The sequence below is a fragment of the Genypterus blacodes genome, unplaced genomic scaffold (assembly GCF_046128005.1).
Source record: "Genypterus blacodes isolate CSIRO-AG114 ecotype Tasmania unplaced genomic scaffold, CSIRO-AGI_Gbla_v1 ptg000122l_1, whole genome shotgun sequence".
Lineage (NCBI taxonomy): Eukaryota > Metazoa > Chordata > Actinopteri > Ophidiiformes > Ophidiidae > Genypterus > Genypterus blacodes.
Window position 1 is genome coordinate 1,402,726 of NW_027466925.1, and position 27,541 is coordinate 1,430,266.

The following is a 27,541-nucleotide window of genomic DNA, read 5'->3' on the forward strand; positions in this document are numbered from 1 at the left end:
GTATTTGCTTGTGTGTGCATTAAATTTGATTTTGAGAGGCGGAAGGATTTTCCTCGCCGTTTCATTCATTCATTCATTTATTCGTCGTGGCCGTTGAAAGTCGTAGACATGGCGTTCCTTCTGCTTGACCGCGGCCTCAGTCGGCCTCATGCTCGCCCTCTGGTCATCGCTTCACACACAACCCCCCCCGGACATCCGTGTGGCTCCACGGCTCATTCTTTGTGTGGAACAGGAGGGATTTCAGCATATGGATGGAGGAATGCCAGCGTTTCCATCGGTTACAGACCCGGCCTTGTTTGACCCTCGCCGTTCTGAGACACGTCTGAATGCTGAAGCCCCGATGGGTCGTAAACATGTCAGCTGATCAAATAGGACGAACTCATGATGTATAGGCAACAGATGGAACTGATCAGAAGATACTCCTGTTAATTTACATCCAAATCTCAGCATCTAATGGAGGCCACATTTCGCTCCATTTTCCTCTTGACCTGATTTTATGGAGCTCCTCTGGGATGTTGCTCGTCTCTTTCTCAGACAGTTTTATACAACAACGACTCAGACGCCTCGCTGCAGTGTATGTTGTGCTTACTTAGCTATACATTTGAATCATTCTGAGCCTAAAATTGCTACGAGGTTACACAGAGAATTCGGGACATGTAAGATATCCATCCAATCACTTGATCGATATGAAGATATTTATGAAAGACGGAGAAGACAGTAGCAGCAGTAATCGCCCCAAAGGTGGCGCTACAACTGGAGGTAGGAGGAGCTTAACCTGTCAACAAAGAGCGGAAGATGATTGGATGATGGTTGGAAGGTGAGATGGTTTGGAATGAGGAGGGAAGAGCAGGAGGAAGGACGGATAAAAGAGGGAGAGGAGGATAAATGGATGTTGGCAGGCACTGCTGATCCCACTGAGAGTTGACATGCGAATGTAGGGAAAATGTGTTACCAAATCCCAGTCTTTGTGAGCAGATCTCACCTTTTATTGGGCGCAAAAGACACAAACACACAACACCCAAACACAGATGCTTTTGTGTGTTGCCAGGGTGATCCATGATGTCATCGCTGAGCTAGAGAAAGGCAGCAGTTGGGTTTGCGCCTTTCCAATACTGAATCTTCTCCATGGAAACTTGAGGCTGATTAATTGACTTTGACGGAAAGATGTCTGGAACTCTTTGGCTTCCGAACAAACTTGCCGTCTCTGCTTTCGTTTTAACCTCACACACACACCCACACACACACACAGGGGTTGAAGGCGGTAATATTACCTGCAGATGTCGAGTAATTTGTTTAAACTGTGGTAATTTTCTGCCACATCTCCCAGCTGTGGTTCCGTGTGCACTTTAAACTGGCATTTTAACAAATTGCTACAAATTTACTGCCAAGCCTGGAAAACACAAACAAGGGATGACAAGACTCAGAAGGAGAAAGGAGTGGGAGCAATGCAGAATATTGTGTTTTCAAAAATCAAACAAAGACAATAAATGTATTCTCGTTTACAAAATATATATGTTTGTTGAATGTTTTCTATTTTGTTATATTATCATTTCTGAGTGTAGAATTGTTTTCATTTTGCAATTTTCCAGAATAGTTTTCTCAAATCAAGTTAAAAAAAGTCATCATTCTAGAATAATTGCCTTAATTGCTTAAAAAAAAAACAAAAAAAAAAAACACTTCATTCCATAAAGTTATTCAATTACCTTTACACCATCAAAACAAAAGTTCTGGAAGTTTTTTGACTATTTTTAAACTGACCAATGTTGCAAATAAACCAAACTGGACAAATGAATTCTTCAGTATCTCTCTTCTTCTACTTAGATTTTCAACGATGGTGCAGATTTCTGACTGGGTGACTGACAGCCAGAATGAATTTTGTGTGTGTGTTTCTGTGAGTGTGAGAACAGGATTGCGGCTGGTGATCATTAAGTAGTTAATCTGTATCAGTTTACTTTAGGAACTGAAGAGCAGCCCACACCTGGGAGCAGTTAGACCAACCAAGAACATGACACCAAAACGTCTGTGAGAATTACAATTAGCAGAAGAAACAGAAAGAGGCAGCGACTCTTAAATGCTTTCTATGAAAAAGGGAGAGCTTGAATTTAGACAGAAATAAGAACATTGAGACCAACATCCCGTCTGACAAAATGAAGTTTATTTGAGCACAAAATAAGACAGAAGATTTTTTGCTTTAAAGGCACTGAACAATCAATCAACGGATCAACTTTACATTACATTCCTCGAGTGGCATCGAATGGGTTTCAACAAAGCAAAACGACGTATGGAACAATATCTACATTCACAGGCTGGCTGTCATTTGATCAGAGTGGTGGAGTGTGTTGAAGTGTATGGAGTGTGTGGAGTGTATGGAGTGTGTGGAGTGTGTGCAGTGCAGGGTGCCGACGCTGAAAACATTGTCAACCCTCTGCAGTCTCAAGTCAGTTTTACAATTTTTATTTCAATCTTTATTCACTTTACCTCGAAAGGTTGACAGACTTAAGCGTCTCAAAATCTGCATTTTTGCCAAATCTGCAGTTTTTTTTCCATCGTTTCTATCAAAACATTCAAGGAACTTCAAATGTTTTGCCAGAAAGTTGTTGATGGTACATTTATATTAAAATAAAAAAACCTTACTCCTGTAAAATCAAATCAACAGATTTGTCAGAAATGTGCAGAGGGTCGCTGGCCAAAATCAATGTTTGGCAATAAAGGAAAGATGAATGAAAAGTAAAACACCAAAAATGATTCTTTAGGCTTCAATCTGGGAAACTGTTGATTTTGGACGACCTGCCGCCAGTCTGTCAAACTGGAAAAGGCCTGGAGTTTGAAACCTGCAATTATTCTCGGCGATATTTTACAGTATAAACAAAGCATGATGGGAAAACAAAGATGGAAACAGCTGAAAGAAAGGTCAAAGGTCAAAAGTCATTTTTTTGAGTTCTGACTGAAATTTGCTCGATGTGACTTGCGGTCTGGAAATTGCTAATTTAATGCTACACGGAAACAGACCCAGATCAAACACACACACACACACACTCACACAGCGGACGTGATTATATAGTGTGTTTTACATACATATGGAACACAGAGAACGTTCAACAACGCAAATCAAGCTGCCAAGTAAAACAGTGCTGGGCTGCGAAGTTTTATGTTAGAGACGAAATAGACGACTTTGGCTGTTGGTGTTCGTTTCAAATATTGGCACACACACACACACACACACACACAGGCTATCACATGTATACTACAGACTCCTGACATAAATCCCATTTGTACTTTTGCTTTAATTGTTACAGTAAAATCTAATAACGGAGAATTATGAAGTCAAATCGGAATACTCGGGATGCACAACAATCCAACCCCGGAACGTAAATCAGCCCAAGTCACGTCGTACGTTACTGCCATGAACAAATGTTTACGTCACTTACAAACCCTTCTTCCTGTAAAGTTGTTTTTGTCTTGAGTTTTTTCAAAAAAAGTGAAAATCTACTAGATTGCTTCTACCTGCTTCCAATGTTCTGGTGCAGTGATTTACCACCAATGCTGAAATTTTCGAAATTTATGACACAAACTGCTTTGTTTAAGGAATAATCTCAAGCCGCTCTTCCAACGCAAACACCCCTCGTACACGTGCAACGCCAAGTTTTCACAACTGGATCTCTGTTGTGTTCTGATAATAATATGCATGTGTGTCATCTGGTATTGAAGTCAAAGGTCGTTCGTAAACGGACTAACGGCTGAATTTAATAAGACGCAGCTGATAGAAACGTGAAAATATGTTGAAACAGCAATCAAATTTGTTTTCACTTTTGCTCCGTGTGCGTGAAACAAAAAGAGGAGTGTATGCTGGTTTTCAGGGTGTGTGTGGTGTGTGTGTGTGTGTGTCCGTTCAAGGCAGGCACTTTGGACAAACATGCATGTGAGCACACACACACAAACACACACACACACACACACACACACACACACACACACACTCTCCCTGCATGCCTCTGAGTGATCACTGACAACTACCAGATGGCATAGGGAGGCTCGACAGTGCGGATAAATGAGCGTGTGTATGTGTGTGTGTGTGTGTGCCGGTGTCTTCACGCTCGAAACGACACTGGGTGGATTGTGGATGATGTGTGTGTCTGCAGAGTGGTCCAGCCTGTATGTGGTGTGTGTGTGTGCGTGTGTGTGTGTAGGGGTTGAGACTGTGCTAGGCGGTGCATGGTTTTCATCCCAATATTCTTTTACCTCCTTCCAGATCTTTCCTCATGCGAGCCTGTGTCCTGTTACCTAAATCTAATTTGTGAACGAAGTGTGGGAAGGACTGAACGTTCCCGACGTGCAGCCCAACACTGCATGTGTGTGTGCGTGTGTGTAGACTTCTATGATGTGAGTAACATCACACCTCTACACGCGTGTTTGACTGCGTGTGTGTGCTTGGTGGTGGAGGTCCTTGGCTGTTTCCTGCTGAGGAGTCTGCAGAGGTCCAAACTGTGTTCTGTGGGGGGTCCATAATGATCACCTGGTCTGTTTCTGGTTTGTCCCTCAGTGTCCTCGGCATGTTGGGTTTTGTGTAAGTTTTCCAAGAATCTGTTTTTACGGATGTGCACTCATTTCAGTGACGGCAATAACAAGCTCAGAGAAAGTGAATTCACTAAACACATCAGAGCTCCATAGTGGCTCAAACTTTCAGCCTTCTTCTTTGGTCTTTGCGTCGTGTAAATCATATCAACAAAACTCCAAACAGCCCTTTTGTTCAAAAAATATGGAATCACTCAACCCGGAGCTAAACCTAGCATAAACCTTGGCTGAAGCTCATGCAACTCTGGTTAAAGAGCGAGTTCTCAGTGGCTGTTCCAAGTTGCACAAAGTAACGTCGTAGCCAGTAAAGTAGAAAAGGGTTTGATATGTTGTATGATATGTGTATGCTGCTTCATTTTATTCTGATTATGCTGATTTGACTCTGTGCTAGCTTTAGCTGTGAGCTCACTCAAGTAACTGAGAATTTAGCTTGATTGGATCTTGGATTTGCATATGAAGTATTTGTTTCTGAGTTTGCGTGACGAGCTAATGTGCACATTCTTATGAGGATGTGTGCGTGTGTCCTTGTAGGTTGTTTTGTTTGATCTCGATCTCTTAACTGATCCTCAACATAAACCAGAATGCAGCTTCACAGGTCGGACACGGAAGACGAGACAGACAGGTGAAACTCCACGAGGAGGAAGAGCGAGGGATTAGAGTTCATAACGGAGACGGGTCGGGCTGCATACCACCCTCCACCTCGCACTCTCTCTCTCTCTCTCCCTCTCCCTCTCTCGCTTAACCTCTTCTGTCAAGTTCATTCTTTATGGCATTTACAACATCTCCAGTTCTTCTTACTCCTCCTTTGCTTTGTCTCTTGCGTTGCCTTCACATGTGGATTTCCAGTCGTATTACACGATCCAGCACGGAGAGACAATGCTCCCAAACAACAACCCCGGCAAAACCTCTTCTTATAAAATCCACAGATGCAGTAATGTGTTCTGATAGTCCTCCGCAAAATCCTACAAGTGTTTTTTTTTAAGTCCAGTCAAGGCAAAAAGTTCATCACTTAATCACCCGAGTCATTCTCAGCTCATATTTACAGAACTCTCATGGCACAAGAATGAAAAAAAGGCATATTCCGCATTTTGTTTTGGCTTTGGTTTGATGGTTCGGCTTTCTTCAGATACCATTTCCACACTCTTCCCTCACAATCTGCCATGTGGAGGGTTTGAGTTTTTACTCTCGTACATTCTTCGGTCCGGAATCCAAATCCAAGGGTCCGATTCTTTTTTCCCGCAAAAACGCGGTTGGGAACCAAGGAGGTTTATGTGTAGGTGTGAATGAAACAATAGGCAGAACGGTGGCTTGATCTTAAATGTCCTCTCTCAAAGTATCAAAAAATTCAATATCCACCTTTATTTTTGCTTGATTTGAAGTTGTGTGACTGGAGATTAAACAACGTCTTTAATTCACCCTCTTCCTCTCCAAACCCCAGGCCCTCCATCCTTCGCTCTGTTTGTCCGAGCAAACATTTAAGAACCAAAATCCTGTTTTCCAGTCAACGGATATTCAAAGGACTCGCCTTCATTGTCTCTCTCCTTTCATCCATCCATCTGTCCGTCCATCTGTCCTTCCATTCTTCTCAGAGGTCCAGGCGGAAGGCACCAAAGTAGCTGGAGGAGTCATCTGCGTTGACCATGGTTGGCGAGGACACGGAGACGAAGAGCTCGTCGCCGGCTCTAAGCTCAAACAGTCCCCCCTGGTAGACAGAGTGGAGGGCGTACTCGGCGTCCGGAGCCCAGCACTTGGTGCCGACACCCTTCAGGAGCTGGAAAGGAAGAGGAAACAGTGAGCTCGGTGCTTCTGAATGTGAGAGACAGATGTGGGTGAAGGCGATACCGTACCTGTATGGGACTCGGGTAGGAGGTTTTCTTGTAGACGCACTGGACCAGCTGGTGGCTGACGCTGCGCTGGTCTCCCTCGCTGGCCGCTGGGGATGGATAGCGGAAGTACACCTGCAAGGAGGACAGAATGAATGAATGAATGGATGAACGAATGAATGATTTGCTTTAATCTATGAAGTTAGAAAGCCAAAGCACACTGCTAAAGGTAGAGATGATTACCTGCGAGTACAGGTAGTAGCGTCCATCCTGCGGCACTCGCAGCTTCCCGTTGGTCAGGGTCATGTTGTGCAGGTGAGCGCCAAAGCTCTGATTGGCCCACGAGCGAACCACGTGGCGGCAGGACTGGTGCAGACCCGGCGTGGGGATCGGGTACTGAGGGAACCCTGGTGGACGGACAAGGTGAGACAAGTGGTGAGACTCAGAGTGGCAATTTTTATGGATTTGGCGACACCTTTGGTAACTGCTGGTCATAGAAAGATTATACTCTCTTTTAGCTACGCATTGGCTTACACGCATGGTTGCTATGCAAAGTAGCATTGCATGAGGAGATCTGACTTTGCTGCCCCCCTGAATTTTTGTTGGTATTGCACCTTGTACATGTAGGGTTAGTTCTTGAGGAAGTGCACAAGATACACACGTCAAACTTTGAAAGGACATTCCTCCTATGTTTATATGAAGTTAATATTTAGCATAATCCCGTAAAAGTGTGTGTGTGTGTGGGTGTGGGTGTGTGTGTTCAAGAGAAACGAAAGTCAGTCTCTATCTGTTTTTTACTTCCTTATGAGAAATCCAGGCTGAACGTGTGCCTCACCCTCCCTTCCTTCTGCTCACTCACACACACACACACACACACATGCACACACACACACACACATACACACACACACACACACAAAAATAACCCTCGCTGCTTGCCCTTTGTCGACTGTATGGAAATAACATCAAGCAGCCTTTGCCAGGTCGTCAACACCCTTCAGTTTGCACGCCAGGCTCAGATGAAACGATACAAAGCTCCATAACACACACACACCCGCCCCCCACACACACACTGACATTCCATTCCACAGTTTATAACACACACTGATTCCATTAGTCAAGATGACTGATAAGTGTCACCCATTAAACCTGTGACCAGTCAACAGAGCAGAGGTGAAGTTTCCTAACAGAGCAGCACGGTAATCAACTGTACAGACAAAGAGAAACGTGTGTGTGGGTCAAGAAAATTAAAGGGTAAAACAATGACACTGGATCCCGAACAGAAGAAAATGTAGCTTAAACTCCATAACTTGCATTTACATGAATGATTACAGGATTTAACCGCTCGGATGAAACCTTTACCCTCTTGTCACAACCCCACTTTGACTGCTGTCCCTCAAATGTCTCACCTTGAGAGCTGGTGTCTCTCAGGGTCAAGTGGGCCGATGGCCTCTGGGTCACTGAGGTCCCGAACTTTGACCCTGTGGTGTTGAAAGTCCGAGGCATCGTCCTGGCCTCTGCAGCGAAGAGAAACACGAGAGAATTATTACTTGAAAAAGGCTCACGTAAGATATTGCATGTTTGTGTGTGAGTCAGAGAGTGTGTGTTACTTACCTATGAAGGTTTGTTTGGAGATGATGTTCTCCGTCACCTGCAAGGGAAAGGTAGAAACGTGTGAGTCACAGAAGGCCACCTGGGGTTTGGAGTGGTCAATTTGCGAATTTACGTGATCAGCAGCTTTCCAGTAAAGTGTAGCAGTGACTGTTTTTGGCCACTGTGAGGCGCTGTAGCTTCTTTAGGTTAGCTTCGAAAAATGGCTTCTGCGTTATCCTCCATTTCTGTTCATGTAACACATCATCGCTTAACTCACACACTTCATTATGTCGTTAATACGGCACGTAGAGAGCGTGATATGATTGAAATCGGCATAAATCAGGTAATTTCCTCTCCTCGCTCACTCCATCATCACACTCTGCTCTTCATCATCACCCCCTGCTCCTCCTCATCACATTCTGCTTTTCATCTTCGCACTCCTCCCTCTATTCGCGTCTCTGCTTTACCTCTCTCGCTGCTCTGCGTCAACCTTCAACATATGTAAACGCACACACACACACACGCACACACGCACGCACACAGATGTGTTTCCTCACACACACACTGTAATTCACACACACGCTGATGCTTTCCCCGCTTTCTCACTCCTCGTTTTTGTCTCTTGTCACTTTGTAAATCACTTTTCACGCCATGCTTCCTCCCCCTCGCCTTCCTCTTCCTCATTCCGACTCGAAGTCTGCATATCAACATTCCTCCCTCCTCTACTCTTCATCATTCATAAATCCTTGAGCTCAACCTCCCTCCCTTCCTCTTCCATCACTCCATCATTCATCCATGCTCTGTAGATGGAAAAGTGTGGAAAAACCTTGTATCTCCAATTTTGGGGAAGGATTTAGATTATGGAAGAGCAGAGACTTTTCCCAAATGAATCCCTTAATCCACGGGGCCTAATCTGCTTCGTGTCCCATATGCAAGGCAGCGACATACAAGGTTTTTACCCGACGGCAGCGGGAACACAGCGGCAACATTTTATGAGCTCATGTTGAATTTAGAGTCTTAATCTGCAAAGTAAACAGTAAAAGTACAACGCGTCCTTCTGAAACGTGTCGGGGCAAAACACACAAAGGCCTACATGTGGCTTGTCTGAAGTGCTCTTGAACAAGGCACTGAACCCGCCGCTGCTGTAAATCTCCCTGATTAAGCCGCTGAAACCCCCAAAAAACGTGGATATGATTAATTTCACCACAACGTTTAACGGCCGCGCGGCTAAAACTGTGGTGTTATTCTTGGCAGGCGTCCTCGTTCTCCTCCTGAACGCTCAACCCGTACTGCAAATTGGACACGATCGCTACGGTGGTTGGCATGTGTGTGTGTGTGTGTGTGAGTGTGCAAACGGGAGGCCCCCCGCTTGTGTATATCCTATATACACTGAGGGGGGGGAAAAGCAGAGTAAAAGCGAGCGCTGACCCGGCCGTGATAGCTCGTCTCGCTCGTCATTGCGTGCCGGCTTCGGCCTAACGTTCCTCCAGTCCCGAAAGCAGAAAATTACTGGCACGCACACACACACACACACACACACACACATACTTAGAGAGAGAAAGAAAATTGCCAACAGATTGTCAGCCCCCGCATGTGGCTGTAATTGAACGAGAAAAGTCCAAAAATGTGCAGGGAGTTTTCAGCGCCCACTGTGCCTCTACAGGTCTCTGTCAGCGTGACTCCAGCAGAGTGTGTGTGTGTACGTATGTGTGTGTATGTGTGTGTATGTGTGTGTGTTTCCAATGTTCCTGCTGTCGTTTAAGACCTAAACACACACTTTGGGAGGCATTGTGCGAGCAGAGATTGAGATCAGCGGTGGAGGCTTGTGTGTGATATACGTCCCATGTCATGTCGGCTTCCAGCCCGTTTCCATCTGCTTTGCGTTTCCCCCCCGCGGCTTCTGCGCCGCTGCGAGTCGCTCGATTCTTTAACACATTTAGAGTCAAACAGTCAACACACTTGGATTTTTATTGAGTGACATGCACGAAAAGTACCCGGGTTAGAAGCGCTATTGTTTGGATAGCGAGAGGAACCGCCAAGTCTTGAAGCCATTATAACCTCGACCTTTAGCTCGAGAGGTCAATCTCGGCGAATATTGAGATGCAAAACAAGCTAATATAGGTTTTAAGATGGGAAAACGTGACTCTGAGTGAAGAAGAGTAGGAAAACAATGACGGAAGTCAAAGGTGAGGGAGTTATGAGCTCCAGCAGATACATGATGACCTCCATCGCAGCAGGTCTCACCTCGAGAGGCCGAGACCTGGAAAGAGTTTATGTCAGAGGTCCAGACAGCTCTTTAAAGCGGCACAGCGCCAGAATAGCTCCCCGCTAACGAGCCGTGACCCCTGACAGCCTCACGGAAGACACATCAAGCGCTCCGCAAGTTACTTTCCTGTCGTCTTCCTAGATTTCGTCCTTTACGTTTCCTAGAAGTAGTTGTGTTTTTACGTGCAATTTATTTTGTGGCCCAGCAGGGATGTTGCGTCCCTTTCTGTTTCCCCTCCACCTCCAGCAGTTCCCAAGTGATTCCACAGCGTTCCTGGATAGGATTTATAACAGACCCGGCACGTCTGAGGTATGTCTTTCCAGTTGGACGTTCTTCTCCCCGAGGAGGCGCCCCAATCTGATGCTAGAACAACCTCTGCTTTTCCGGCCCAAAGCTGAGCTGATATTTCGCGCTGTTCCTGGCAATGAGTTCAAACACTCTCGTCCGGTCACAACCTCCAGTCCGGAGCGTAAATCCAGAACACCTCATGCTACTGTGATTGATTCTGATTGGTTCAAATCTGTCTTTGCAAACAAACTGTACAAATTGAAGCATCGGTATATCCGAAACACTAACACCTTGGTTTTGTAGCGCAGACGCAGATTTATACGCTTATTATGGTTTCCCCCGAGCGCCGCTACTTGAGAATGTGTCATTATAAACCTGCACAAGGCAACAAATAAACACCAGGTTAATCAAACCCTCCTGCCCGACGGGGGTCTGAGGTCCCGTGGGGTGTGTTTTCTCCTACTAGTCCTGTTTATGTGAGCTATGGATTAGACGTTTACGAGGACTTTGGCGTCTCCGTTGTGGCGCTTTGCAGTGAAAGACGACACCCCCGCAGCCTTAAAGTGGGTCGATCTTGGTTTCAGTAAAGACGGGAGACTTGTGATGTGACGAAGTTCATGCTGACTGGAGTCCTCGTGTGTGTGTGTGCACATGGGCTACGTCAGGCCGCACTTAAGGGCTTTCTGGGTCTGTGTGTGTGTGTGTGTGTGTGTATGTGTGTCTGTGGGTGTGTGTGTGTGTGTGCACAGCCCCTCTCTCTAAAACCTTTCCAGCTGCAATAACAACAACAAATAAACCCCAAACTGCCCTCTTTCACCCTGTTTAGAGCAACAGAGACGGAGACGAAAGTAATTGGACTGTATGTTGTTTTCCAAAAAGGATAAAAGGAAAGACGGAAAGACGAGACGAAGAGACAAAATAACAGGATAATAATGGATAAATCACAGTAGGAATACACACTAACAGCCAGTGTAACACTGATCCAGCACCAATCAGTGAGGTCACAGCCTACACCAACAGCTGTGACGTCACTAATAAGGGGCGTGGCCTAGGTTGAAGTTCCTCCTATAGCAAAAAGATGCTGTCTGCCCTACTCCCGTACTTTTGTGTACAAGGTCATCTGATAGAATGTAAACAAAGAAATGCACAGAAAATGTGAACAGAGTTTTCAAAGTAGAATTTCCACATGGATCTTTCAGTTATTGATGTTTTTCCTCATTTTCACCCACCATGTTCACCTTTGTGGCTAAGTTGGTTGGTTTCCAAGGAGATGGTGTAATACTAGTCTACTACACTGAGTCTGCCATGTGAGGAATCTGAACCTGAAAGAGGGCGACAGATGATGGACGAGTCCGAGAGAAGAAGAGAGAAAAGAGGAGAAATGGGAAAGAAGAAGGAGGAGGAGTGAAAGAGAGGATTGACAGAGGGAACAAGTATGCACATGAAGGAGCGTTTCTTCTGCAGATTAGCAGGAACTGCAACCTTATACTTTAATATGCTGCTCGACCTCAACAGGTCCGGACTGGCTGTGTGTGTGTGTGTGTGTGTGTGTGTGTTTGTGTGTGTGTGTGTGTGTGTGTGTGTGTGTGTGTGTGTGTAGCTCTCAAGGGTGACAAACCTTTATCAAACCTAATCTTTTCTAAGAAGCTACTCATTTGTATGTTAATTAACTGCATTACTTTGACTTGTTCTATAGCAGGGGTCTCCAAACTTTTTTCTTCTGAGAGCTAATTTGACAAAATAAAAGTCTTTTGTGTGAACATTTCCAAAATGTTGATATCCAACACTCACATTTTGTACCAAAAACATCTTAAATTCAGCAACATGAGCTTGTATGCTATACCTTTCAAGTGTCACAATTTCCCTTTACATTCCTTGTAATTCTGTGAATTCCCTGTAGTTCCCACATCATCTGTACTTCACACGCATTCAGTCTGTTCTGATGTTAGTGAGATGAGAGAGTGTATGTCATCTTAAAACTTTTAGCAAGCTACTCAGAAACGGGTGGTGAGCTACGGGTGGCGATGTGTTGGAGACCCTGGTCTATAGAATGACACTTCTACATAAGCTGTTCTGAACATTTGGTCACACTTTCTTGGGGTAAAATATACTCGGAAGTATGAAGAAAAAAAGTCAAAAAGTAAAAGTACTCAGAGGAAGGAAACAAGGAAACAAAAATCCAAAGGGGGTAAGGTTGAAGGAGGGGAAGAAAAGCGTGAATAACCAAACGGTTTGGAATGAAGAAGGGGAATGAGGAAGGACAGAATCCTGACAAGTTAGCAGACAGTAAAGGGAAAGGAAAGAGGTAAGGAAATAGGAATGACATTAAGCAAGGAGAGAATGAGGGTAGGAAGGAAGGAAACTGATGGAAAAGTGGAAAAAGTAGCAGAGAAAGACACAAAGAATAACATGGAATAAGTCCTAACGAGTCAATGTGTGTGTGTGTGTGTATGTGTGTGTGTGTGTGTGTGTGTGTGTGTGTGTGTGTGTGTGTGTGTGTGTGTGTGTGTGTGTGTGTGTGTCTCTCCTCTGATCTGGGTCGTTGATTAATTAGTAACTGTGGCTGTTTGCAGCTGGACTGGTATGTTGACCTGAGGGGTGTTGATTGCTCAGTTCATCAGCGGGTCATGACGTCAGAGAGGAGAGCGCAACCGGGAGCGCGACAGGAAATCATTAAACCAGAGTGGGACTTGTTATGCCTCAATTATCATCCAGCAAACTCACCATTTATTCGCTAATAAGTCAAATAACGAAGACAATAGTTGAATTACTTAAAGGAAAATTTCGGTATCAACATGTCATACATTAACCACGACATATCATCCAGATTTTCATGTTATTGCCATTCCATTCCATTTGGAATCCTTTGCCAGGTTGGAAGTTGGGGACTTGTGGATTTGTATTTAGACTTGTTTCTGTAGGAATCAACCTCATGTTCTGACCAAGATTTTAAGATCACTGATGAGAAGGTGTCCAGTTTGAATCCAGCTGGGTGTGACAAAAGAGCATGATGGAGAACGGTCTGGAATTGGTTACGGAAAATGTTCGTCTTTCCTTCTCCTGAAACCTGTCCTCCAAAGTCCAAGTTGAGGAACTGCAAGCTCTCAGGCAAAAGCAGCGGAGGCCAGAAAATCTGAATCCCAAATCGATCGTGTGATTGACAAGACGAACGGTTCACATTGGTGTTTCCGTCCCACAGTTTGGACACTTTGGAGTCACCAGAAGTTCATCGGCTTGCACACCGTCATCTGAATGTGATTTACTGACGGGACTTCGACAAAGTTTACGACAGGTAATGCACCAGTAGCCGGCGCGATGCCAGCGGCTGATAACCGACCTGTTTGCTGTGGGAGTTTCCTGCCAGACAAAGTGTGTACAGGCGAGGAAGCCGTTTGCTTTACACAGACGAGAAACAAGAGATTAATATCACCCTGTAGTACTTTCGAGTGCAGTTTCGCCATGTAAGTACACAAACAGAGTGAAACCATTAGCTCTGGTTCCTCTCTTATTGACCTGATTGCACAATACCCAGGCGGGACGGGAGGAATGACGGAGAGGAAAGGGAGAAAGAAGGAACGATGGTGGAAAGGAAGGGAATGAGGAGAAGTCTATCAGGAAGACGTCAAAGGGAAGCAAGGAGGAAAGGGAGGAAGGAAACGGCAGGAAAGTAAGGACAGATGGGAGGAAGGAAGATAGGGTTTAGTGAAGTGCTTATTGGAATGTTTCTTTTGGAAAAATGTCAGTCGGATGGAAGGCAAGACGGTAAAAAGGAAGGAAGAAGATTTGCCACTTTGTCGAATAACCGATTAAGCATTATTTGAATCGATTATTATTTTTTGTTTCACTTATAATCGTTTAGTTGTGACAGATCTAGAAATCGGTCAGGAAAAATAGAAGGGAACAGGAAAACAACAAGTTTCTCTGTGGTTTTCCTCAAAACCATGAAATGATGGAAGCAGGGAAATCATACATTTCTATCAATCAATCATTGATTCATTCTCACTGTGTGTCTCTCTGTGTGTCTCTCTGTGTGTCTCTCTGTGTGTCTCTGTGTCTCTGTGTCTCTGTGTCTCTGTGCCTCTCGTCATTCATTTCACATGAAGCTTTTCAGTTTTCAGTCCTGAGGACAAGAGCAGGATGAAAGTAGGTCATGGGGGCGCGGCACGTTTACCGCCTTGTTTCCCTGTTTCCTGGAACCTCGTGCGTTTTGAGTTTCGAAAACTTTACTTCTGACAATAGCCATTGCCAAGATCAATACTGACACCAGCGTGATCACATCTTTAAATGGACATAGGAGTCCAGGGTGACGTAATGCCATGACATCATCTATGATCTCACATAAACACACACAAACACACACAAACACACAAACACACGTGATCAGATGGTAATCAGATCTGATTTTCTTTACCTTTTGAAGGCCACAGACCGCAGGTGGAAAATGACAAAGGTTGACTTTACTGCCCCTACAGTTCATGCTGGTATTGCACCTTAACTGAATGTGACGTACACGAACAAACACATTGTCATTCATGACTTTATATGTTTTGTCTCAGAGTTGCGTATTGTCTGATGCGTTCGTTTCCACCCGTTATCTGCATCTGGCATGTCGGAACAAACGCTGACGTTTAGTTTGGCTCAGACGGGGCACTCTGTAAATCCCCTCCTTCCTTCCTTTGAATGTTCTCTGCAAACTAAACTCCTCGAGGTGGTGAGGATCTAACAGGATAAAAGGACGTTTTGCTTACAGTGCAGTGATGTCACGAGCATTCCGAGTTTTTATGTTATCTCGCCGTCGTGTTTATGCTCTGTTCTCCTAATATATTCCTGCTGACAGGCACGCCTGACTCCCCTCCAGGAAGCCAGCACATATCAGGGGAGCGGCTATAAATAAGAGCAGATAAAAGGGCCGAGAGTTGATGTTGACCAGGAATCCAATTTTAGATTTCACAGAAGCCCAAACGCAGCCAGATAAACACTTCAACAATCAACACAAATTGCTGTAATAAAGACGTGAGCTCATCAGACGAGACGTTTAGTGAAAACAATGTCAGGCCTGTTTATCCCAACACGCTCGCTGTGGAGCTTTTGGCTTAAAATAGAAATCGAGGAGTCGAAGTTTACACCAAATCTACAACTTGGTGATGTTATGTAAACAATTCAGTGATTCAGGGACAAATAGAGAGATAGTGTCGACTCGCGCTATATTTCTGTTAACATCCTTATAAGGGATTATAGCGATGCTCAAATCAGAGAGGATAATAGATTATTAGCAAATATGTAAACGTGTAGAAGTGACTGATAAAGGCTGATCAAGTACAACAACACAGGACGCGAAACTTGTTCTATTGTTTCCTCCAAGGAAGCTTCATTCTCAGGCAGCTGGACATCCAAGTCCAGCTGCCTGAGAATGAAGCTTCCTGCTGATTCATGCTGGATTACTGCTCCATTCCAGACGGCTCCAAACCGACCTACTTGGAAAAGTCGCTAAGGAACAATACTTTAAGTCCAAAATATGGACCAAATCAGTCTTGGAATTCCAGGTGTTCCATATTCTCGCCACGCAAAGACGGGCTTCACATTGACAGCAACGCGACAATCCCCAAAGCCGCCATGATTTGGAAGATTTAACACTTGATCTATCAAAATATAAAGGTCAATTAAGATGTAGCTGGAAAGGCTTTGGCGTGGCAATGAAGGAGGAAAAGATGAAGGTGGGGAGGGAATAGGAGGGAGGTAGGAACGGGGTGGGTGGGTGGGTAGGCTGAGGGTCACCGGACAGGAAGACTGAGCGATGGATGAATTGAAAGAGAAGGAGGGTGGTAGATGCCGGACACAGAGGGCTTTTGTGTTTGTGTATCAGCTGGAAATCACTAACAACACTGCAGCCCACCACCCCCTCCCTGTGTATGTGTGTGTGTTTGTCTGAGTCTGCGAGTGTGTGTATGTGTGTGACATGCTCTATTGTCAAATACTGGGCCAAGTTAGATAAGGAATAGTTTCTTTGCAGCATGTCACCTGGAAACTGTCTTGGCATGCATCGCCTTCCTCTTTATCGCTACATGAGGATGAGGGAGAGAGAGAGAGAGAGAGAGAGAGAGAGAGGAATCCCTCACATTTAAGTCAGCCTACGCCATTTTAGCTCTGATTTTCCATCCCAGTTAGACTTTCCATGGATGGGAAGGCCACAGGGCTCCAGTTCGTGTCTCCTCGAATCCAGCAGGACTGTGAAAACAATCTGAAAAATTGTGGAAATCCAGGTCGACGCCATATTGACGATAAGTTCCAAAGCAATCGTCAAATGCCACAAATCAGATACTCTTCTGGTTTGAGCAGAACTTAACGATACAAGACAGACCAGAGGAAGAAGTGACAACAACAACTCCATGGAAGCGTGACCACGACTGCGACAGAGATGAAAAACAAAAGACAGAGGAGACAGGAAGACATGCAAGCTCTGCTCTCCTCATGTTTTGGCTTTTCCATGAAGTCCTTCTCTGAAGGCCTCTGATCCCCCACGTGTCGGAGCTTTTTCCATCTTCTCGCACGCTTGTTTTTCTGAATCCTTATCAATGATTTAAAGTGCAACATCCGAACGCTCGAGCACCGGAGGTTCACAAAACAAGAACGGGGAAGGAGTTAAAAAGGAGCAGAGGGGAGATTTTTGATAGTCGTGCCTTGAGCCCTCAGCCACAGCAGAGCCCACATTCTCGTCTCCTGCGCTCCCGGATTCCAATGGGAGCGATCGATCCCCTTCGAAGATGAGGGGGTCAAAGGTTAACACATCTGCATGCTGCACCCGCCCCTCTCTCGGGCCTCGTCTGTCTCACACATGTCCCATCATTCACGTCAACATGAATCTCGGTCCAATCGGAGGAACGTTCCCGCTTGTTTCCGTTATCTGATTTACTTAAGCGCGTGACGCATGAATTGCATCGTAAAATCAATCAATCATAAAAATGTTGGGAAATTCTGAAAAATATACAAAAGCTGGACGCTTTGATGTAAACATATTTCTTGTGTCTTATGTCTTCTTAAACCTTTCAGATGATGTCATAACATGTGTGAACTTGTGCGAACAGCTGATATCCTCCCCGAGCTTGAAGTGGAAAAGATGCTGCAGCGTCCAAGCCGGCCCTATTTTGAGCTGAAGGCTCCTTGACTCCTTTACCTTCATCTTCAGCTGCTTAAATTAATCATTGGTAAGCTGAGCAGTCGTCACAGTGGGATTGATGTCCTGGAAGCAACTCCGAGCTTCCTTGATTTATCGAGTTTAAGGCCACAAAGGCTCGCGGAAAAACAAACATTTCATGGAGCAATTGAGTCAAATTACAACCTCATTGTGATCATTCGTGTTCTTGACCATCTTGTTCTCTTCCTCCTCATGTTATCCCTTGTTGCCTGTTTTCCATCTCTCCTCCTTTGCCATCTTCCCTCGAAAAGTCTTTCATCCCCTTCTCTGGTTTATATTCCCGCCCAGCTGGCTTTGGTAATGCCTCCTTCCTCTCTGCCTTCATCTCTCTCTCTCTCTGCCCCCCTCTCTCTCTCTCTCTGTCTCTCTCTCCGTCCCTCTCCGTCTCTCTGTTTTTTCAAATCTCGTAAACTTTCCATCACTTCCTCCCTCATCTGTTTCTCCATTCTTTATGCCTGACCTCTGACCTCGGCATGCTGCGCGCTCGTCAGGCCGTCCTGGTCTGCCGCTACATCATGGCCACAGTCTTCATCTTGTGCCAGGACTGCCATCATCGCCAACATTATCGCCCTCCTCTCTCTTCCCCTCGTTTGACACATCAACATCGCTCTCTCTCTCTTTTCTCTCACCACCCTGATTACATTAAACACCGCATATGTGTGTGTGTGTGTGTGTGTGTGTGTGTGTGTCTCCGGAGTCCAGACCACAGGATGGAGCCAAGTCAGTTTCCAGGTGATAAATTGCTGCCCTGTTTTATTAATTTTCCATCATTTTTACTCGTATTTCTTTACATTCTATTCTCGTTTTACAAGAATTGTAAAATACGAAGCTGCAACACTGAGATGATCTCCATGTTCCTGCCAGGTTATCAGGAGCGAAGTCTGTTCTTGGCTTCAGTGAGGTTACAGACTCTGCTGGCGTCCGACTCTAACTCCTCTGTTTTTTTAACGCTTATCCTCTGCTGCTCCTGTCCTCTCGTGACCCCAAACACACCGCCAAGGTAGAGCGAAGAGGGATTTAGCAGGATCCAGGCCAACCAGTGTCATTCTATTACTCTAATGTAAACTAATTTCAAACTGTAAATGCGGCACATGTGGCTCTAGATGAGGCTAAACATTTACGGCCGTCCCTCCCCCTCTGGGCCAGTGTGGCCATATGTTTAGTGCCCAAGCAGGAAGTAATGTAATGTACGCCGGTGCTTCAAAGAACAAGTACACTCAGGTGCGAGTCGGGGAGAGAGAGTGATTGTTAGTAACTAATACATTTGGTTTCAAAACTTGATTGTTAACATACATTACAGAGCCGTAGATGTGAGTCGCTCTGCATCAAAGTTTTAGGTACTCCTCCTACAATGATCTAAAGGTGAAAAACGTTTGAAACTCATTCATAAGGCTTTCTTTCTTTCATTGCGTAGTCAGGTACATTTCCCTGTTGTTCTGTCTCCCTTGTGTTTGTAAAGTTTCAAAGCAGCGAAGCACTTTTATTGGTAATGTGTGTGTGTGTGCAGCGATGAGAGCTGTAGTTTAGCTGTCGCTACAGGTAGTAAACATGTAGCAGCACACAAACAGCCTCACAGTTCACTACGCAATTCCGATCCAATCTCAGTAGTCCATATCAGTGTTATTGCTATGGTAAAACCTCCAGGTTCCAACAATTTTACTGAAGCATTTTATGGTGGTGCCGATCCGCTCTGCCAACTGGAGCTAATGAGCTGGATTGGCTACGACACTCCAGATTTTGCATGTCGATTGAGTGCTGATAGGCTTGGGGGAATTCGCCACAGGCAGACATTCACACTGAGCAGCTGCCAGAACAACCACAGAGTTGCCACCAAGCAGCTTGACTGGAACAGTTAGTGGTTAAATGCCTTGCTCAAGGGGAGTTAGCCTTTTTTCCTTCCTTGGTTGTGACTTGGTGGAGTAATAATTAAAAGCAGAAGGATTTCTCTCACAAACCCAAGTAGAAGCTGAAGGGATGAAGCCGATAATGCTTTAGGGTAAATGTTATAGTGACAGCTATGTCTATGTGTGTGTGTGTGTGTGTGTGTGTGTGTGTGTGTGTGTGTGTGTGTGTGTGTGTGTGTGTGTGTTCACACTTCTTTTGGAGTGTAATGGGATTTGACTGTGTTTAGTGTGTTGGGAAGTATCCACGAAAAGTAGACATTCCTTTTCCTCTCCACTGAGGTCAACGGAGGCATGGAGTCGCACTGTGCGATTATATCATGCAAGTGAAGCGAGGAGAGAGCAAGAGAGAGAGTCACAAGGGGAGAGAAAGTGTGTGTGTGTGTGGGGGGTGGGGGGGGGGGGGGCGGGGGTGGGGGGGGTGTAGGAAGTGAAGGGGCTGATCATACACGGCTGTAAACAATCAGACATTCAGACAGAGGGAGAAACGTCTTGCTATGTCTGAGAGATGATGACTAACGGTGCCACTGAGTGGGCTGTAATGAGTGTGTGTGGGTGTGCGTCAGTTTCTCTGAGTCATGGTGATTTCATGCTGATTCCACATATGGAGGGTAACCTGACCTCAGTGTGTGTCAGTCTGTATGTGTTCACTTACTGCCTTATAGTGATTTGTACCCTATGTCATGTGATTTCCAAGCACTGTACAGACAGTAGCATATGTGAGTGTGTGTTGGCCTTATCTGAACAGTAACGCGGTGCATTTATCCCATATAGTCCATATTCAGTCCACTTCAGCCTACAGGACAGAGGCTGTTTGCTGCAGAGACCTAATCCAGGATGTTCTGTTACATTGTGTAACTGTGTCACAACTGAGCAAATTACCCTAATTTTTCATGCATTAGCAGGTTTCCATGGTGACAGCTGAAAGCCAGCAGGTTTTAAATAGATGGGAAAGTTCAGGTTTGACTGTGGGGAAAAATGTGGAGCTGCCAGGAAGCGACAGATGAGGTGTTGTTTCGGTTCCGTTGTCCCTTTCACTCAATCCATTGTGCGTTTCAGCTGGTTTCAGGTCAGGTATACGTTTACATTATTAGTCCTCACTTGGTTATTAAATATTTAATTTAGCTTGAATACCTGTCTGGAAATGATGAGAAACAGCCGTTTTGCAAATGCATATGCTACATTTTCCAAATTTCTAGGCTCAATCTCTTCATTTGTCAATCCAGGTTGACATGTGCGTTCTGGTTCTGGTCTAATTCAACACATATGTACTGTATCTATAGAGCCCCCGCGTGCTACGCCCTCACAGCTGAAGGTTTCCCCATTACAATGACAAATACGCTCGATTAGTCCCACTCTGAGGAGCCGTCTTGCATCGACCCCACAGATGTTTCTCACCACTCCCGGACTCCATCTGTTCCCCGGCAGAAGTTCAAATAATCGAACAAAAGTCGTTTTATTCAAACGCTTTAAAGCCAGCAAGAGGGAAGAATATAACCCAAACTGCAACGTGAAGAAATAGTCAACAGCAGTTTTTCATTAAATTTGGCATAAAAAGTTTTTTTTGTAGAATTTTCTGCAATCGAAAATAACTTTTTTTTTTACTTTCTTACCTTTTTTTCTAAAATCTTTGGACCACAGCTGGCTTTTTTCGGGAGACAGTACCATTTACAACCTATTTTCACTCAGTGTGCACAACTTCAATTCAGCATTTACCTTGGAGATGTACGCTTTGATGCCTTCAGCCAGTTTGATGCAGGGTTCGCCAAAGAGCTGGGCCAGCTGCTCTGGGATGTCCTGGTCCTTGTCCAGCGCGTTGAGTAAACTCAGGCACTTCAGCTCCTCTGTCACCCCCTGACTACGCACCTACGGCACAAACACATGGAGCCGTGAACCATCAGCAGCTTGGACCACTTACAGGAGCAATATGTCACATTTGTACAGACGTGGTGTGAGGAACAATGCTGTTTCTGCAGGATTGCACATAATCACTTCAGCAGGTGCAGAGCCTTTGGGTTTTCGGATCACAAGGAAAGTCGATAATGCTTTGGTTTTTGTCTTTTATTTGCCTGAATGATCAAATTTGAATGTTTGGACACCAGAACTGTGAGACTGATAAGTGATAGTAATGAGTCACTGCCACCCCAGCTTATCCTGAAACCGGAGGTTTCTCAGAGAATTGCGAGGGGAGGAGTTCCCCTCTGCTTGTGTATATATGTGTGTGTGTGTGTTTGTGTGTGTGTGCTGTGTAAATGAAATGATGATCTACAATGTTTACATTCATACCTAAGTGTTTGATAATCAAAGTAACACTTCCCACACACACAGCAGTGAAAAAAACGCAGCCTTTGCTACTTCTACATACTTTTAGTTGCTTTGTAGGCCAAGATTTGTTAAGTACCAACACTGTAAAAATAGAAGAAACCTGGTGTGTGTGTCATATCAACACCCGCTGAAGGGAAACAAAACTAAATGAAACCCAAACCCTTTTGGCGCAAAGGGACACACAGGTGAAACACAATTCCTTGTGTAGCACAACAGCGTGGTCAATCTGCATGGTGTCGCTGATGGGTTTCTCCTGCAGTGAACGGGGCTACACACACACACACACACACACACAGGCACACAGGCACACACTCTTATAAGAGAGGAATTAAATCAGCGATTCCTCTGGGAAGAAGTTGAAATTGATTGTGTTTCCTTTCGCCTCGCCCTCTGGTTTTAACCCCTCTGATCCCCGGCAGTGATTTCCACCCAAATGAGAATTGTTGTTTCAGTTTTCATCAGGCGCGGAGCTGGAATGTGGAATAAAGCTCCACGGCTCTCTGGCTGCAGAGGTGCGTCTGTGTGAGTGTGTGCGTGTATGAGAGTGTGTGTATGTGTGTGAGTACCCTGTAGGAAGGTCATAAGCGTCATGGTCTGAAAGCTCTGCTAATGATTCTATAACAGGGCCCTGATGAGGAGAGTGATTATAGAGTCACACTCCTCTTTGTTTCCTCCCATTCATCCTCCATTATTTTGTAATGAATAAGTCGTTTGTTTTGTCTCCCTCCATCAATTTCTCATTATCTTTACTTGCATTTCTTCTTCCCCTTCAGCCTTCCTCTCAGACCTCCTTGTTTGTTTTGATGCATGAGCGGATCTCCCTGTTCCTCATAATGATTGTGTGTGATATAGTGTGTGTGTGTCTGTGTGAAAATGGGTTCAAACGGAGTGGGAAGGACAGAGCGCTTACGGGAAAGCCCTGTGCTTTTGTGAAGGAATGGGGCCGTGTCTCAACGGTCTCCACAGGGTTGCCCAGCCTTAAAGGATGAGTCAGGTTTTAATAAGTTCATGTGTGTATTCATGGACACGGATTTACACACACTTGTCATTGTTCCTGTCTGTGTAGATTCTGGGCACGACATGAGATGAAGGGTATGATGAGCTGTAAATATCGACTGTTGTCAGAGTTTCCTGAATGCACAAATGTTGGAGGCTGGAAGGAGTTTGGATTCTTCCACATCCAAAACAAAGAAATTGAAAAGTTGGCAGTTCGGGCCCACCCAGGGACGATTGGCAGTGCTGCCTTACAGGAAGAAGGTCTTGGGTTCGAGCTCCGTGTCCACCCTTGGTCCTTCCTGTGTGGTATTTGCATGTTCTGTGTTGGCTTCAGATTCTAAACCAGGACCCTATTGTGGTGAAGCAACACTGCAAACCACCGAGCCACCGCTTCTCTCCATCAAAATGTGTCAGGTTCATGCTCCTGCCATTGGCCTTTGACCAAGGCACTTGAGCCGGACTTGCTGTGTTTCAGCCCACAGCGATAAAGTGGAAATTCGCGCAATCGTGTAATCCAACCTTGACTCGTCTACCACAGCAAATCAATTCTCTGCTCATTTCTCTTAATGGATCTCTTAAGTATAGTTCTTTGATAAATGTACTTCCAAACATTCATATTTTACTATAACATATGAGAGTGTGTAAAGTTCAGGTTTGTGTGTTCTGATGAGGTACATAATAGATCATATGAATACAATCAAGTCACGTCCCAGTAAAAAAGTGCTGACAGTGAATTCTGGGCACGCACACACACTCTGCTGGTTGCGAGGAGGTGTGTGTTGACAGCTTCCACTGGCAGGAGTGTCAGGGAGGTCCATGCATGACTGGATGTGAGCTCACTCAGGACAAACAAACGCAGTGAAAAAGACAAATTCTGCCAAAACAAACTCCCCGTTTTGGTGGTTCTGCTCGATGGATTAATTGTTATTAGGGATTGTCCGCAAAAAGTGTGTGTGTGTATGTGTGTGCGTTATATGTGTGTGTGTGTGTTCTGTCCTTGCTCGTGCATGTGCGTCCATTAACTTCTGACAGGGCCTGTGAGGGAGTGTCTGATCTGTTATGGGAAACAATTTCACCCGTGTCAGCGAGGAGATAAAGCCTGAACACATCACCAAACTAAAAAACAACACCAGAACAAAGTCTCCTGCTCTGTGTTAGTGCAGAGACGAGGCCAAGGGCGAAACCCAGCGACACAGAGCCCCCAATCCAACCACCTCCTTTTCTTCTTCTTGGTTTAAGCTTCTGTGACATTGGATTGAATTCCTGTAAACGATTCCTGTTTCTTCTTCAGTTTACCAGACGCTGGAAAATGAATTTGTCCAAAGGCAGCAAAGCGTCTCCGCCTGGGCTTTGCTGAAGAAGCCACATAATGACTAAATCCTCCACCTCTGATTCAATTAACACGAACCGAACTCGTACATGAACTGACAAACTCATTACGTACACTCATAACCATGTTCTCGTTCCTACACCACCCTGAGATATTGACTAGAGCTGAGGGTTTGGAACATCGATCCACCCTGACCAGGACTCGTCTCGTATTCCAGACTACTGTCACTTACGAACACTACTACGAAATAATGGAGCTCCGTCACCTGGGACAGCAAGTTGCCAGGGACAATTCACAGCACAATAATGGTTCTACAGAAAAAAAAGACTTTGTGTCAGGCTGGTATTTGTTCTGATTCCTTACAGATATGGTTGGTTAGTTTGTCCTTTCTCACTGCCTAAACCTCAAGCTTGCCATTGTCAATGTCGATGTTTCTTTTCATTGATTGTGACGGGGTCAGAATGTTACAAGGGATTTGATTGGCTGATTCGATGTCAATGGTTTCAGATTGGCGAGTCTATCTATTCTATGTCTGATGAAGGCAACAAGGCAACATCTCTGCAAACACACAGAGACAAAATCCTGAGGTCATTCAGAACTCAAGCTCAGTTTGGTGACATCAAAGCAACGAAACGAAGCTGATTGGTGCAGAATTTCATCAGAACAAACGTTAGATAAACACAGACGTTGGACGATTGCGGAGAAACCACTTTTGTGTCAGATTTTGTTGGCTTTCGTTTGGAAATGTAAAACCCTCCTTAACGCCAAACAGCCTGAACTCATCGCAGCTAACAGAGCCAAGGTGACTCTTCCTCCTTTCCAAGCCTTTTGTCTTCCCGGCTGCTGGATTCTTTTCCTAATTTTTCATCGAGCATTATGACCCTACCAAAGCCGTAGCCGAAGTCCAAGTCCTCGCGATTGATTCCTGTTACGTGACCATAACACATGTCTTCCTGCCATTGTTTCACCTGGTAACCAAATCCTTTCCTCATTTCTGATTCCAGTGAAGTGAAATCACATCTTTAATCCGGCGGCCTTATCTTTAACTTCCTGAACTCTGCTCGTGTTTTTATTTTTTTTTTCTCAGCGTATTTGTTTTCCATGCCGGAAACAATTGGAAAGCGGAGAGGGAAAGTGAGAGATTCCAGAGGCCAGCACGGACACGCTCAACCACCCCGCCCCCCCCCCCCCCAAGAGACACAAGACCTCACTTCTAAATCATTACCACACCCCCCGAGAATATGTGATGATGCAATACCGTTTCAGACGCATTTTGATAATTCAACAATGTACACACTAAGGTTAATAACACAGTAGTGCTGATCATTTTTTCCAAAACAAACCAGTATAAACCAGTTGCACCGGTTGCATACATTAAATGAGGTCATCTGGTGGCTATGGTGGCAGTTGTGGGCAGTAAAGAGATAAATGAAGAGAGCAAACTGGAGATCGTGGTTACTGAGAGTTTTCACTGCTATTTTCTGTACTGTTTTGGAAAGAACGTCTATTTCTGGGCCCAGAGCAGCGCGTTGACCCGTTGCTCTGTCCTTTCCTTGGTTCCAGGGCGACGTCTCAGCGGGGCCCCTCTGCCGAACGGTCAAAAGTGGGCCAACACATGCTAAAGACATTCAGCAGCTTATGTAACTCCCCTATGTGCACTCCAAAGCAGGACCAACACGCCGCCGCGTCCGCCCGGATCACACAGGCCGGGGAGGAAAGTGTCTTTATTTACAGTAATCGTCCTTTTTTACTCCACTACATTCCTCTGCTGTAGTTAGGAATCGCTTTCGCAGATTCGACGACAGCGAGAGATGTCGCCGTTGTTTGCAGCCACATTTTGGCTTGGATATGCAATGGATTTGGAGTGTTTTACAAACAGATAGAGGTTTGGTGATTTCGGAGATAAATGAGGTCCATTTTTTAACACTACAATACAAAATAAGTGCTTTAATTTTGGAAACTAGGGTAGATTTGACTTACTTTCCTTCCTTCCTTCTTTTGTACACTAAATTAAACTTTGAGTGATGCACTATTTACATTACTTAAGGAGTAAAGTTCTTAATTCTTCTTCACTGACAGTAGGAAAATGCAGCCAGAGGTCCTGCTGGAACGTTACTCTTGATGATGAACGTTCCTCGTGTGTTGTCTATACATCACGGGATGACGCGACTGCACCTGCAGTGAGGCAGACGAGCCGCACTGTCAAGCTGCTGTTTTATAGCTTCAGGGGTCTCAGGAGACAACGATTATAATCCCAGAATCGTCCCCCATGGTCTACTTTGAGAGAGCATCACCGTGGCAACAAACCGCAAGATAAGCATGCTGATCATCCGGCTAAGACAGAGTCCACGGGGTGCATCAGAGAGCGAGAGAGAGAGAGAAGGAGAGAGAGAGAGAGAGAGAGAGAGCTCCTGTGATCCGGCTTCTGATTCTCTCAGGAAGTAGTGAACAATGCTTCACTGTTCCCTATATGTGTGTGTGTGTGTGTGTGTGTGTGTGTGTGTGTATCCTACCCTTCCATGTGTGTGCATGTATGTATTACGTGTGTGTCTATCTGTGTGTGTGCGGCCTGCGCAATAGCGTGTCTGTGTGCGCGCTCATTGGACACCAGCCCCTGTAAAGAATATCTCAGTGGGCCACTTGGAATCCAACCACAAACCTGTGTGTGTGTGTGTGTGTGTGTGCGTGCGCGCATGTGTGTGAGCGTGTGTGAGTGTGTGTGCATGCTGGCCTGGGAGTTCCTTGGCAGTCCCAAACTCTCATTTGAAGGGATTAGGAAGAGGAGAAGGCGGCCACGTAACTCAAATCCACCAGGCCAGAGGTCTGGCCAGAGTGTGTATGTATGTGTGTGTGTGTGTGGGATGAACAGTGAACAGAAAGAGAGAGAGAGGAGAGGAAGAGAGAGAGAGAGTTGGCAGCCCTTCAGCAAGCTTTCTTTGCTTTGTGAGGCAGACGGAGCAGAACGGAATGACGGCTGAAAACCTCGCTGAAGGTGGCGCCGTGCGTGATTTGCACACACACACACACACACACGCACACAGATCGTCTTCCTTTTGCTGAGTTACACCCCCTGCTGTGCACGGCCCAGGCCTTAATAGTCTCAAGGTGTGAAGAACTCTGACACATTTTTAGGGGATTTGGCAGCGACTGCGTTTACGCTTGCGTATCATTTCATGTTAATGGCACGCTGACACGTGATGAGTTACTGCAAGAGAAGGGGAAGAAGAATCAGGAGAAAAAGAGAGAGAAGGACAA

General features: G+C 45.3%; 1 protein-coding gene across 2 annotated transcripts in view; it reads right to left on the reverse strand.

Annotated features, from left to right (window-relative positions):
• Nucleotides 1-2,788: 2,788 nt before the first annotated feature.
• tnfsf10l (TNF superfamily member 10, like) overlaps nt 2,789-27,541 on the reverse strand; it is a 39,066-nt gene continuing 14,313 nt past the window's right edge. The window contains exons 2-8 of one of the 2 annotated variants that reach the window (XR_012964785.1): nt 21,352-21,501; nt 8,010-8,046; nt 7,805-7,912; nt 6,639-6,802; nt 6,420-6,530; nt 3,567-6,343; nt 2,789-3,486 (exon numbers count right to left, since the gene is read on the reverse strand). Coding sequence is in view for 1 of the 2 variants with exons in the window: in XM_076162499.1 (XP_076018614.1) it covers nt 6,158-6,343; nt 6,420-6,530; nt 6,639-6,802; nt 7,805-7,912; nt 8,010-8,046; nt 21,352-21,501 (756 nt within the window). In the remaining variant the exon portion in view is untranslated. Of the gene's footprint in view, nt 6,344-6,419; nt 6,531-6,638; nt 6,803-7,804; nt 7,913-8,009; nt 8,047-21,351; nt 21,502-27,541 lie in introns of both variants that reach the window. The other variant, XM_076162499.1, reaches the window with a different exon arrangement.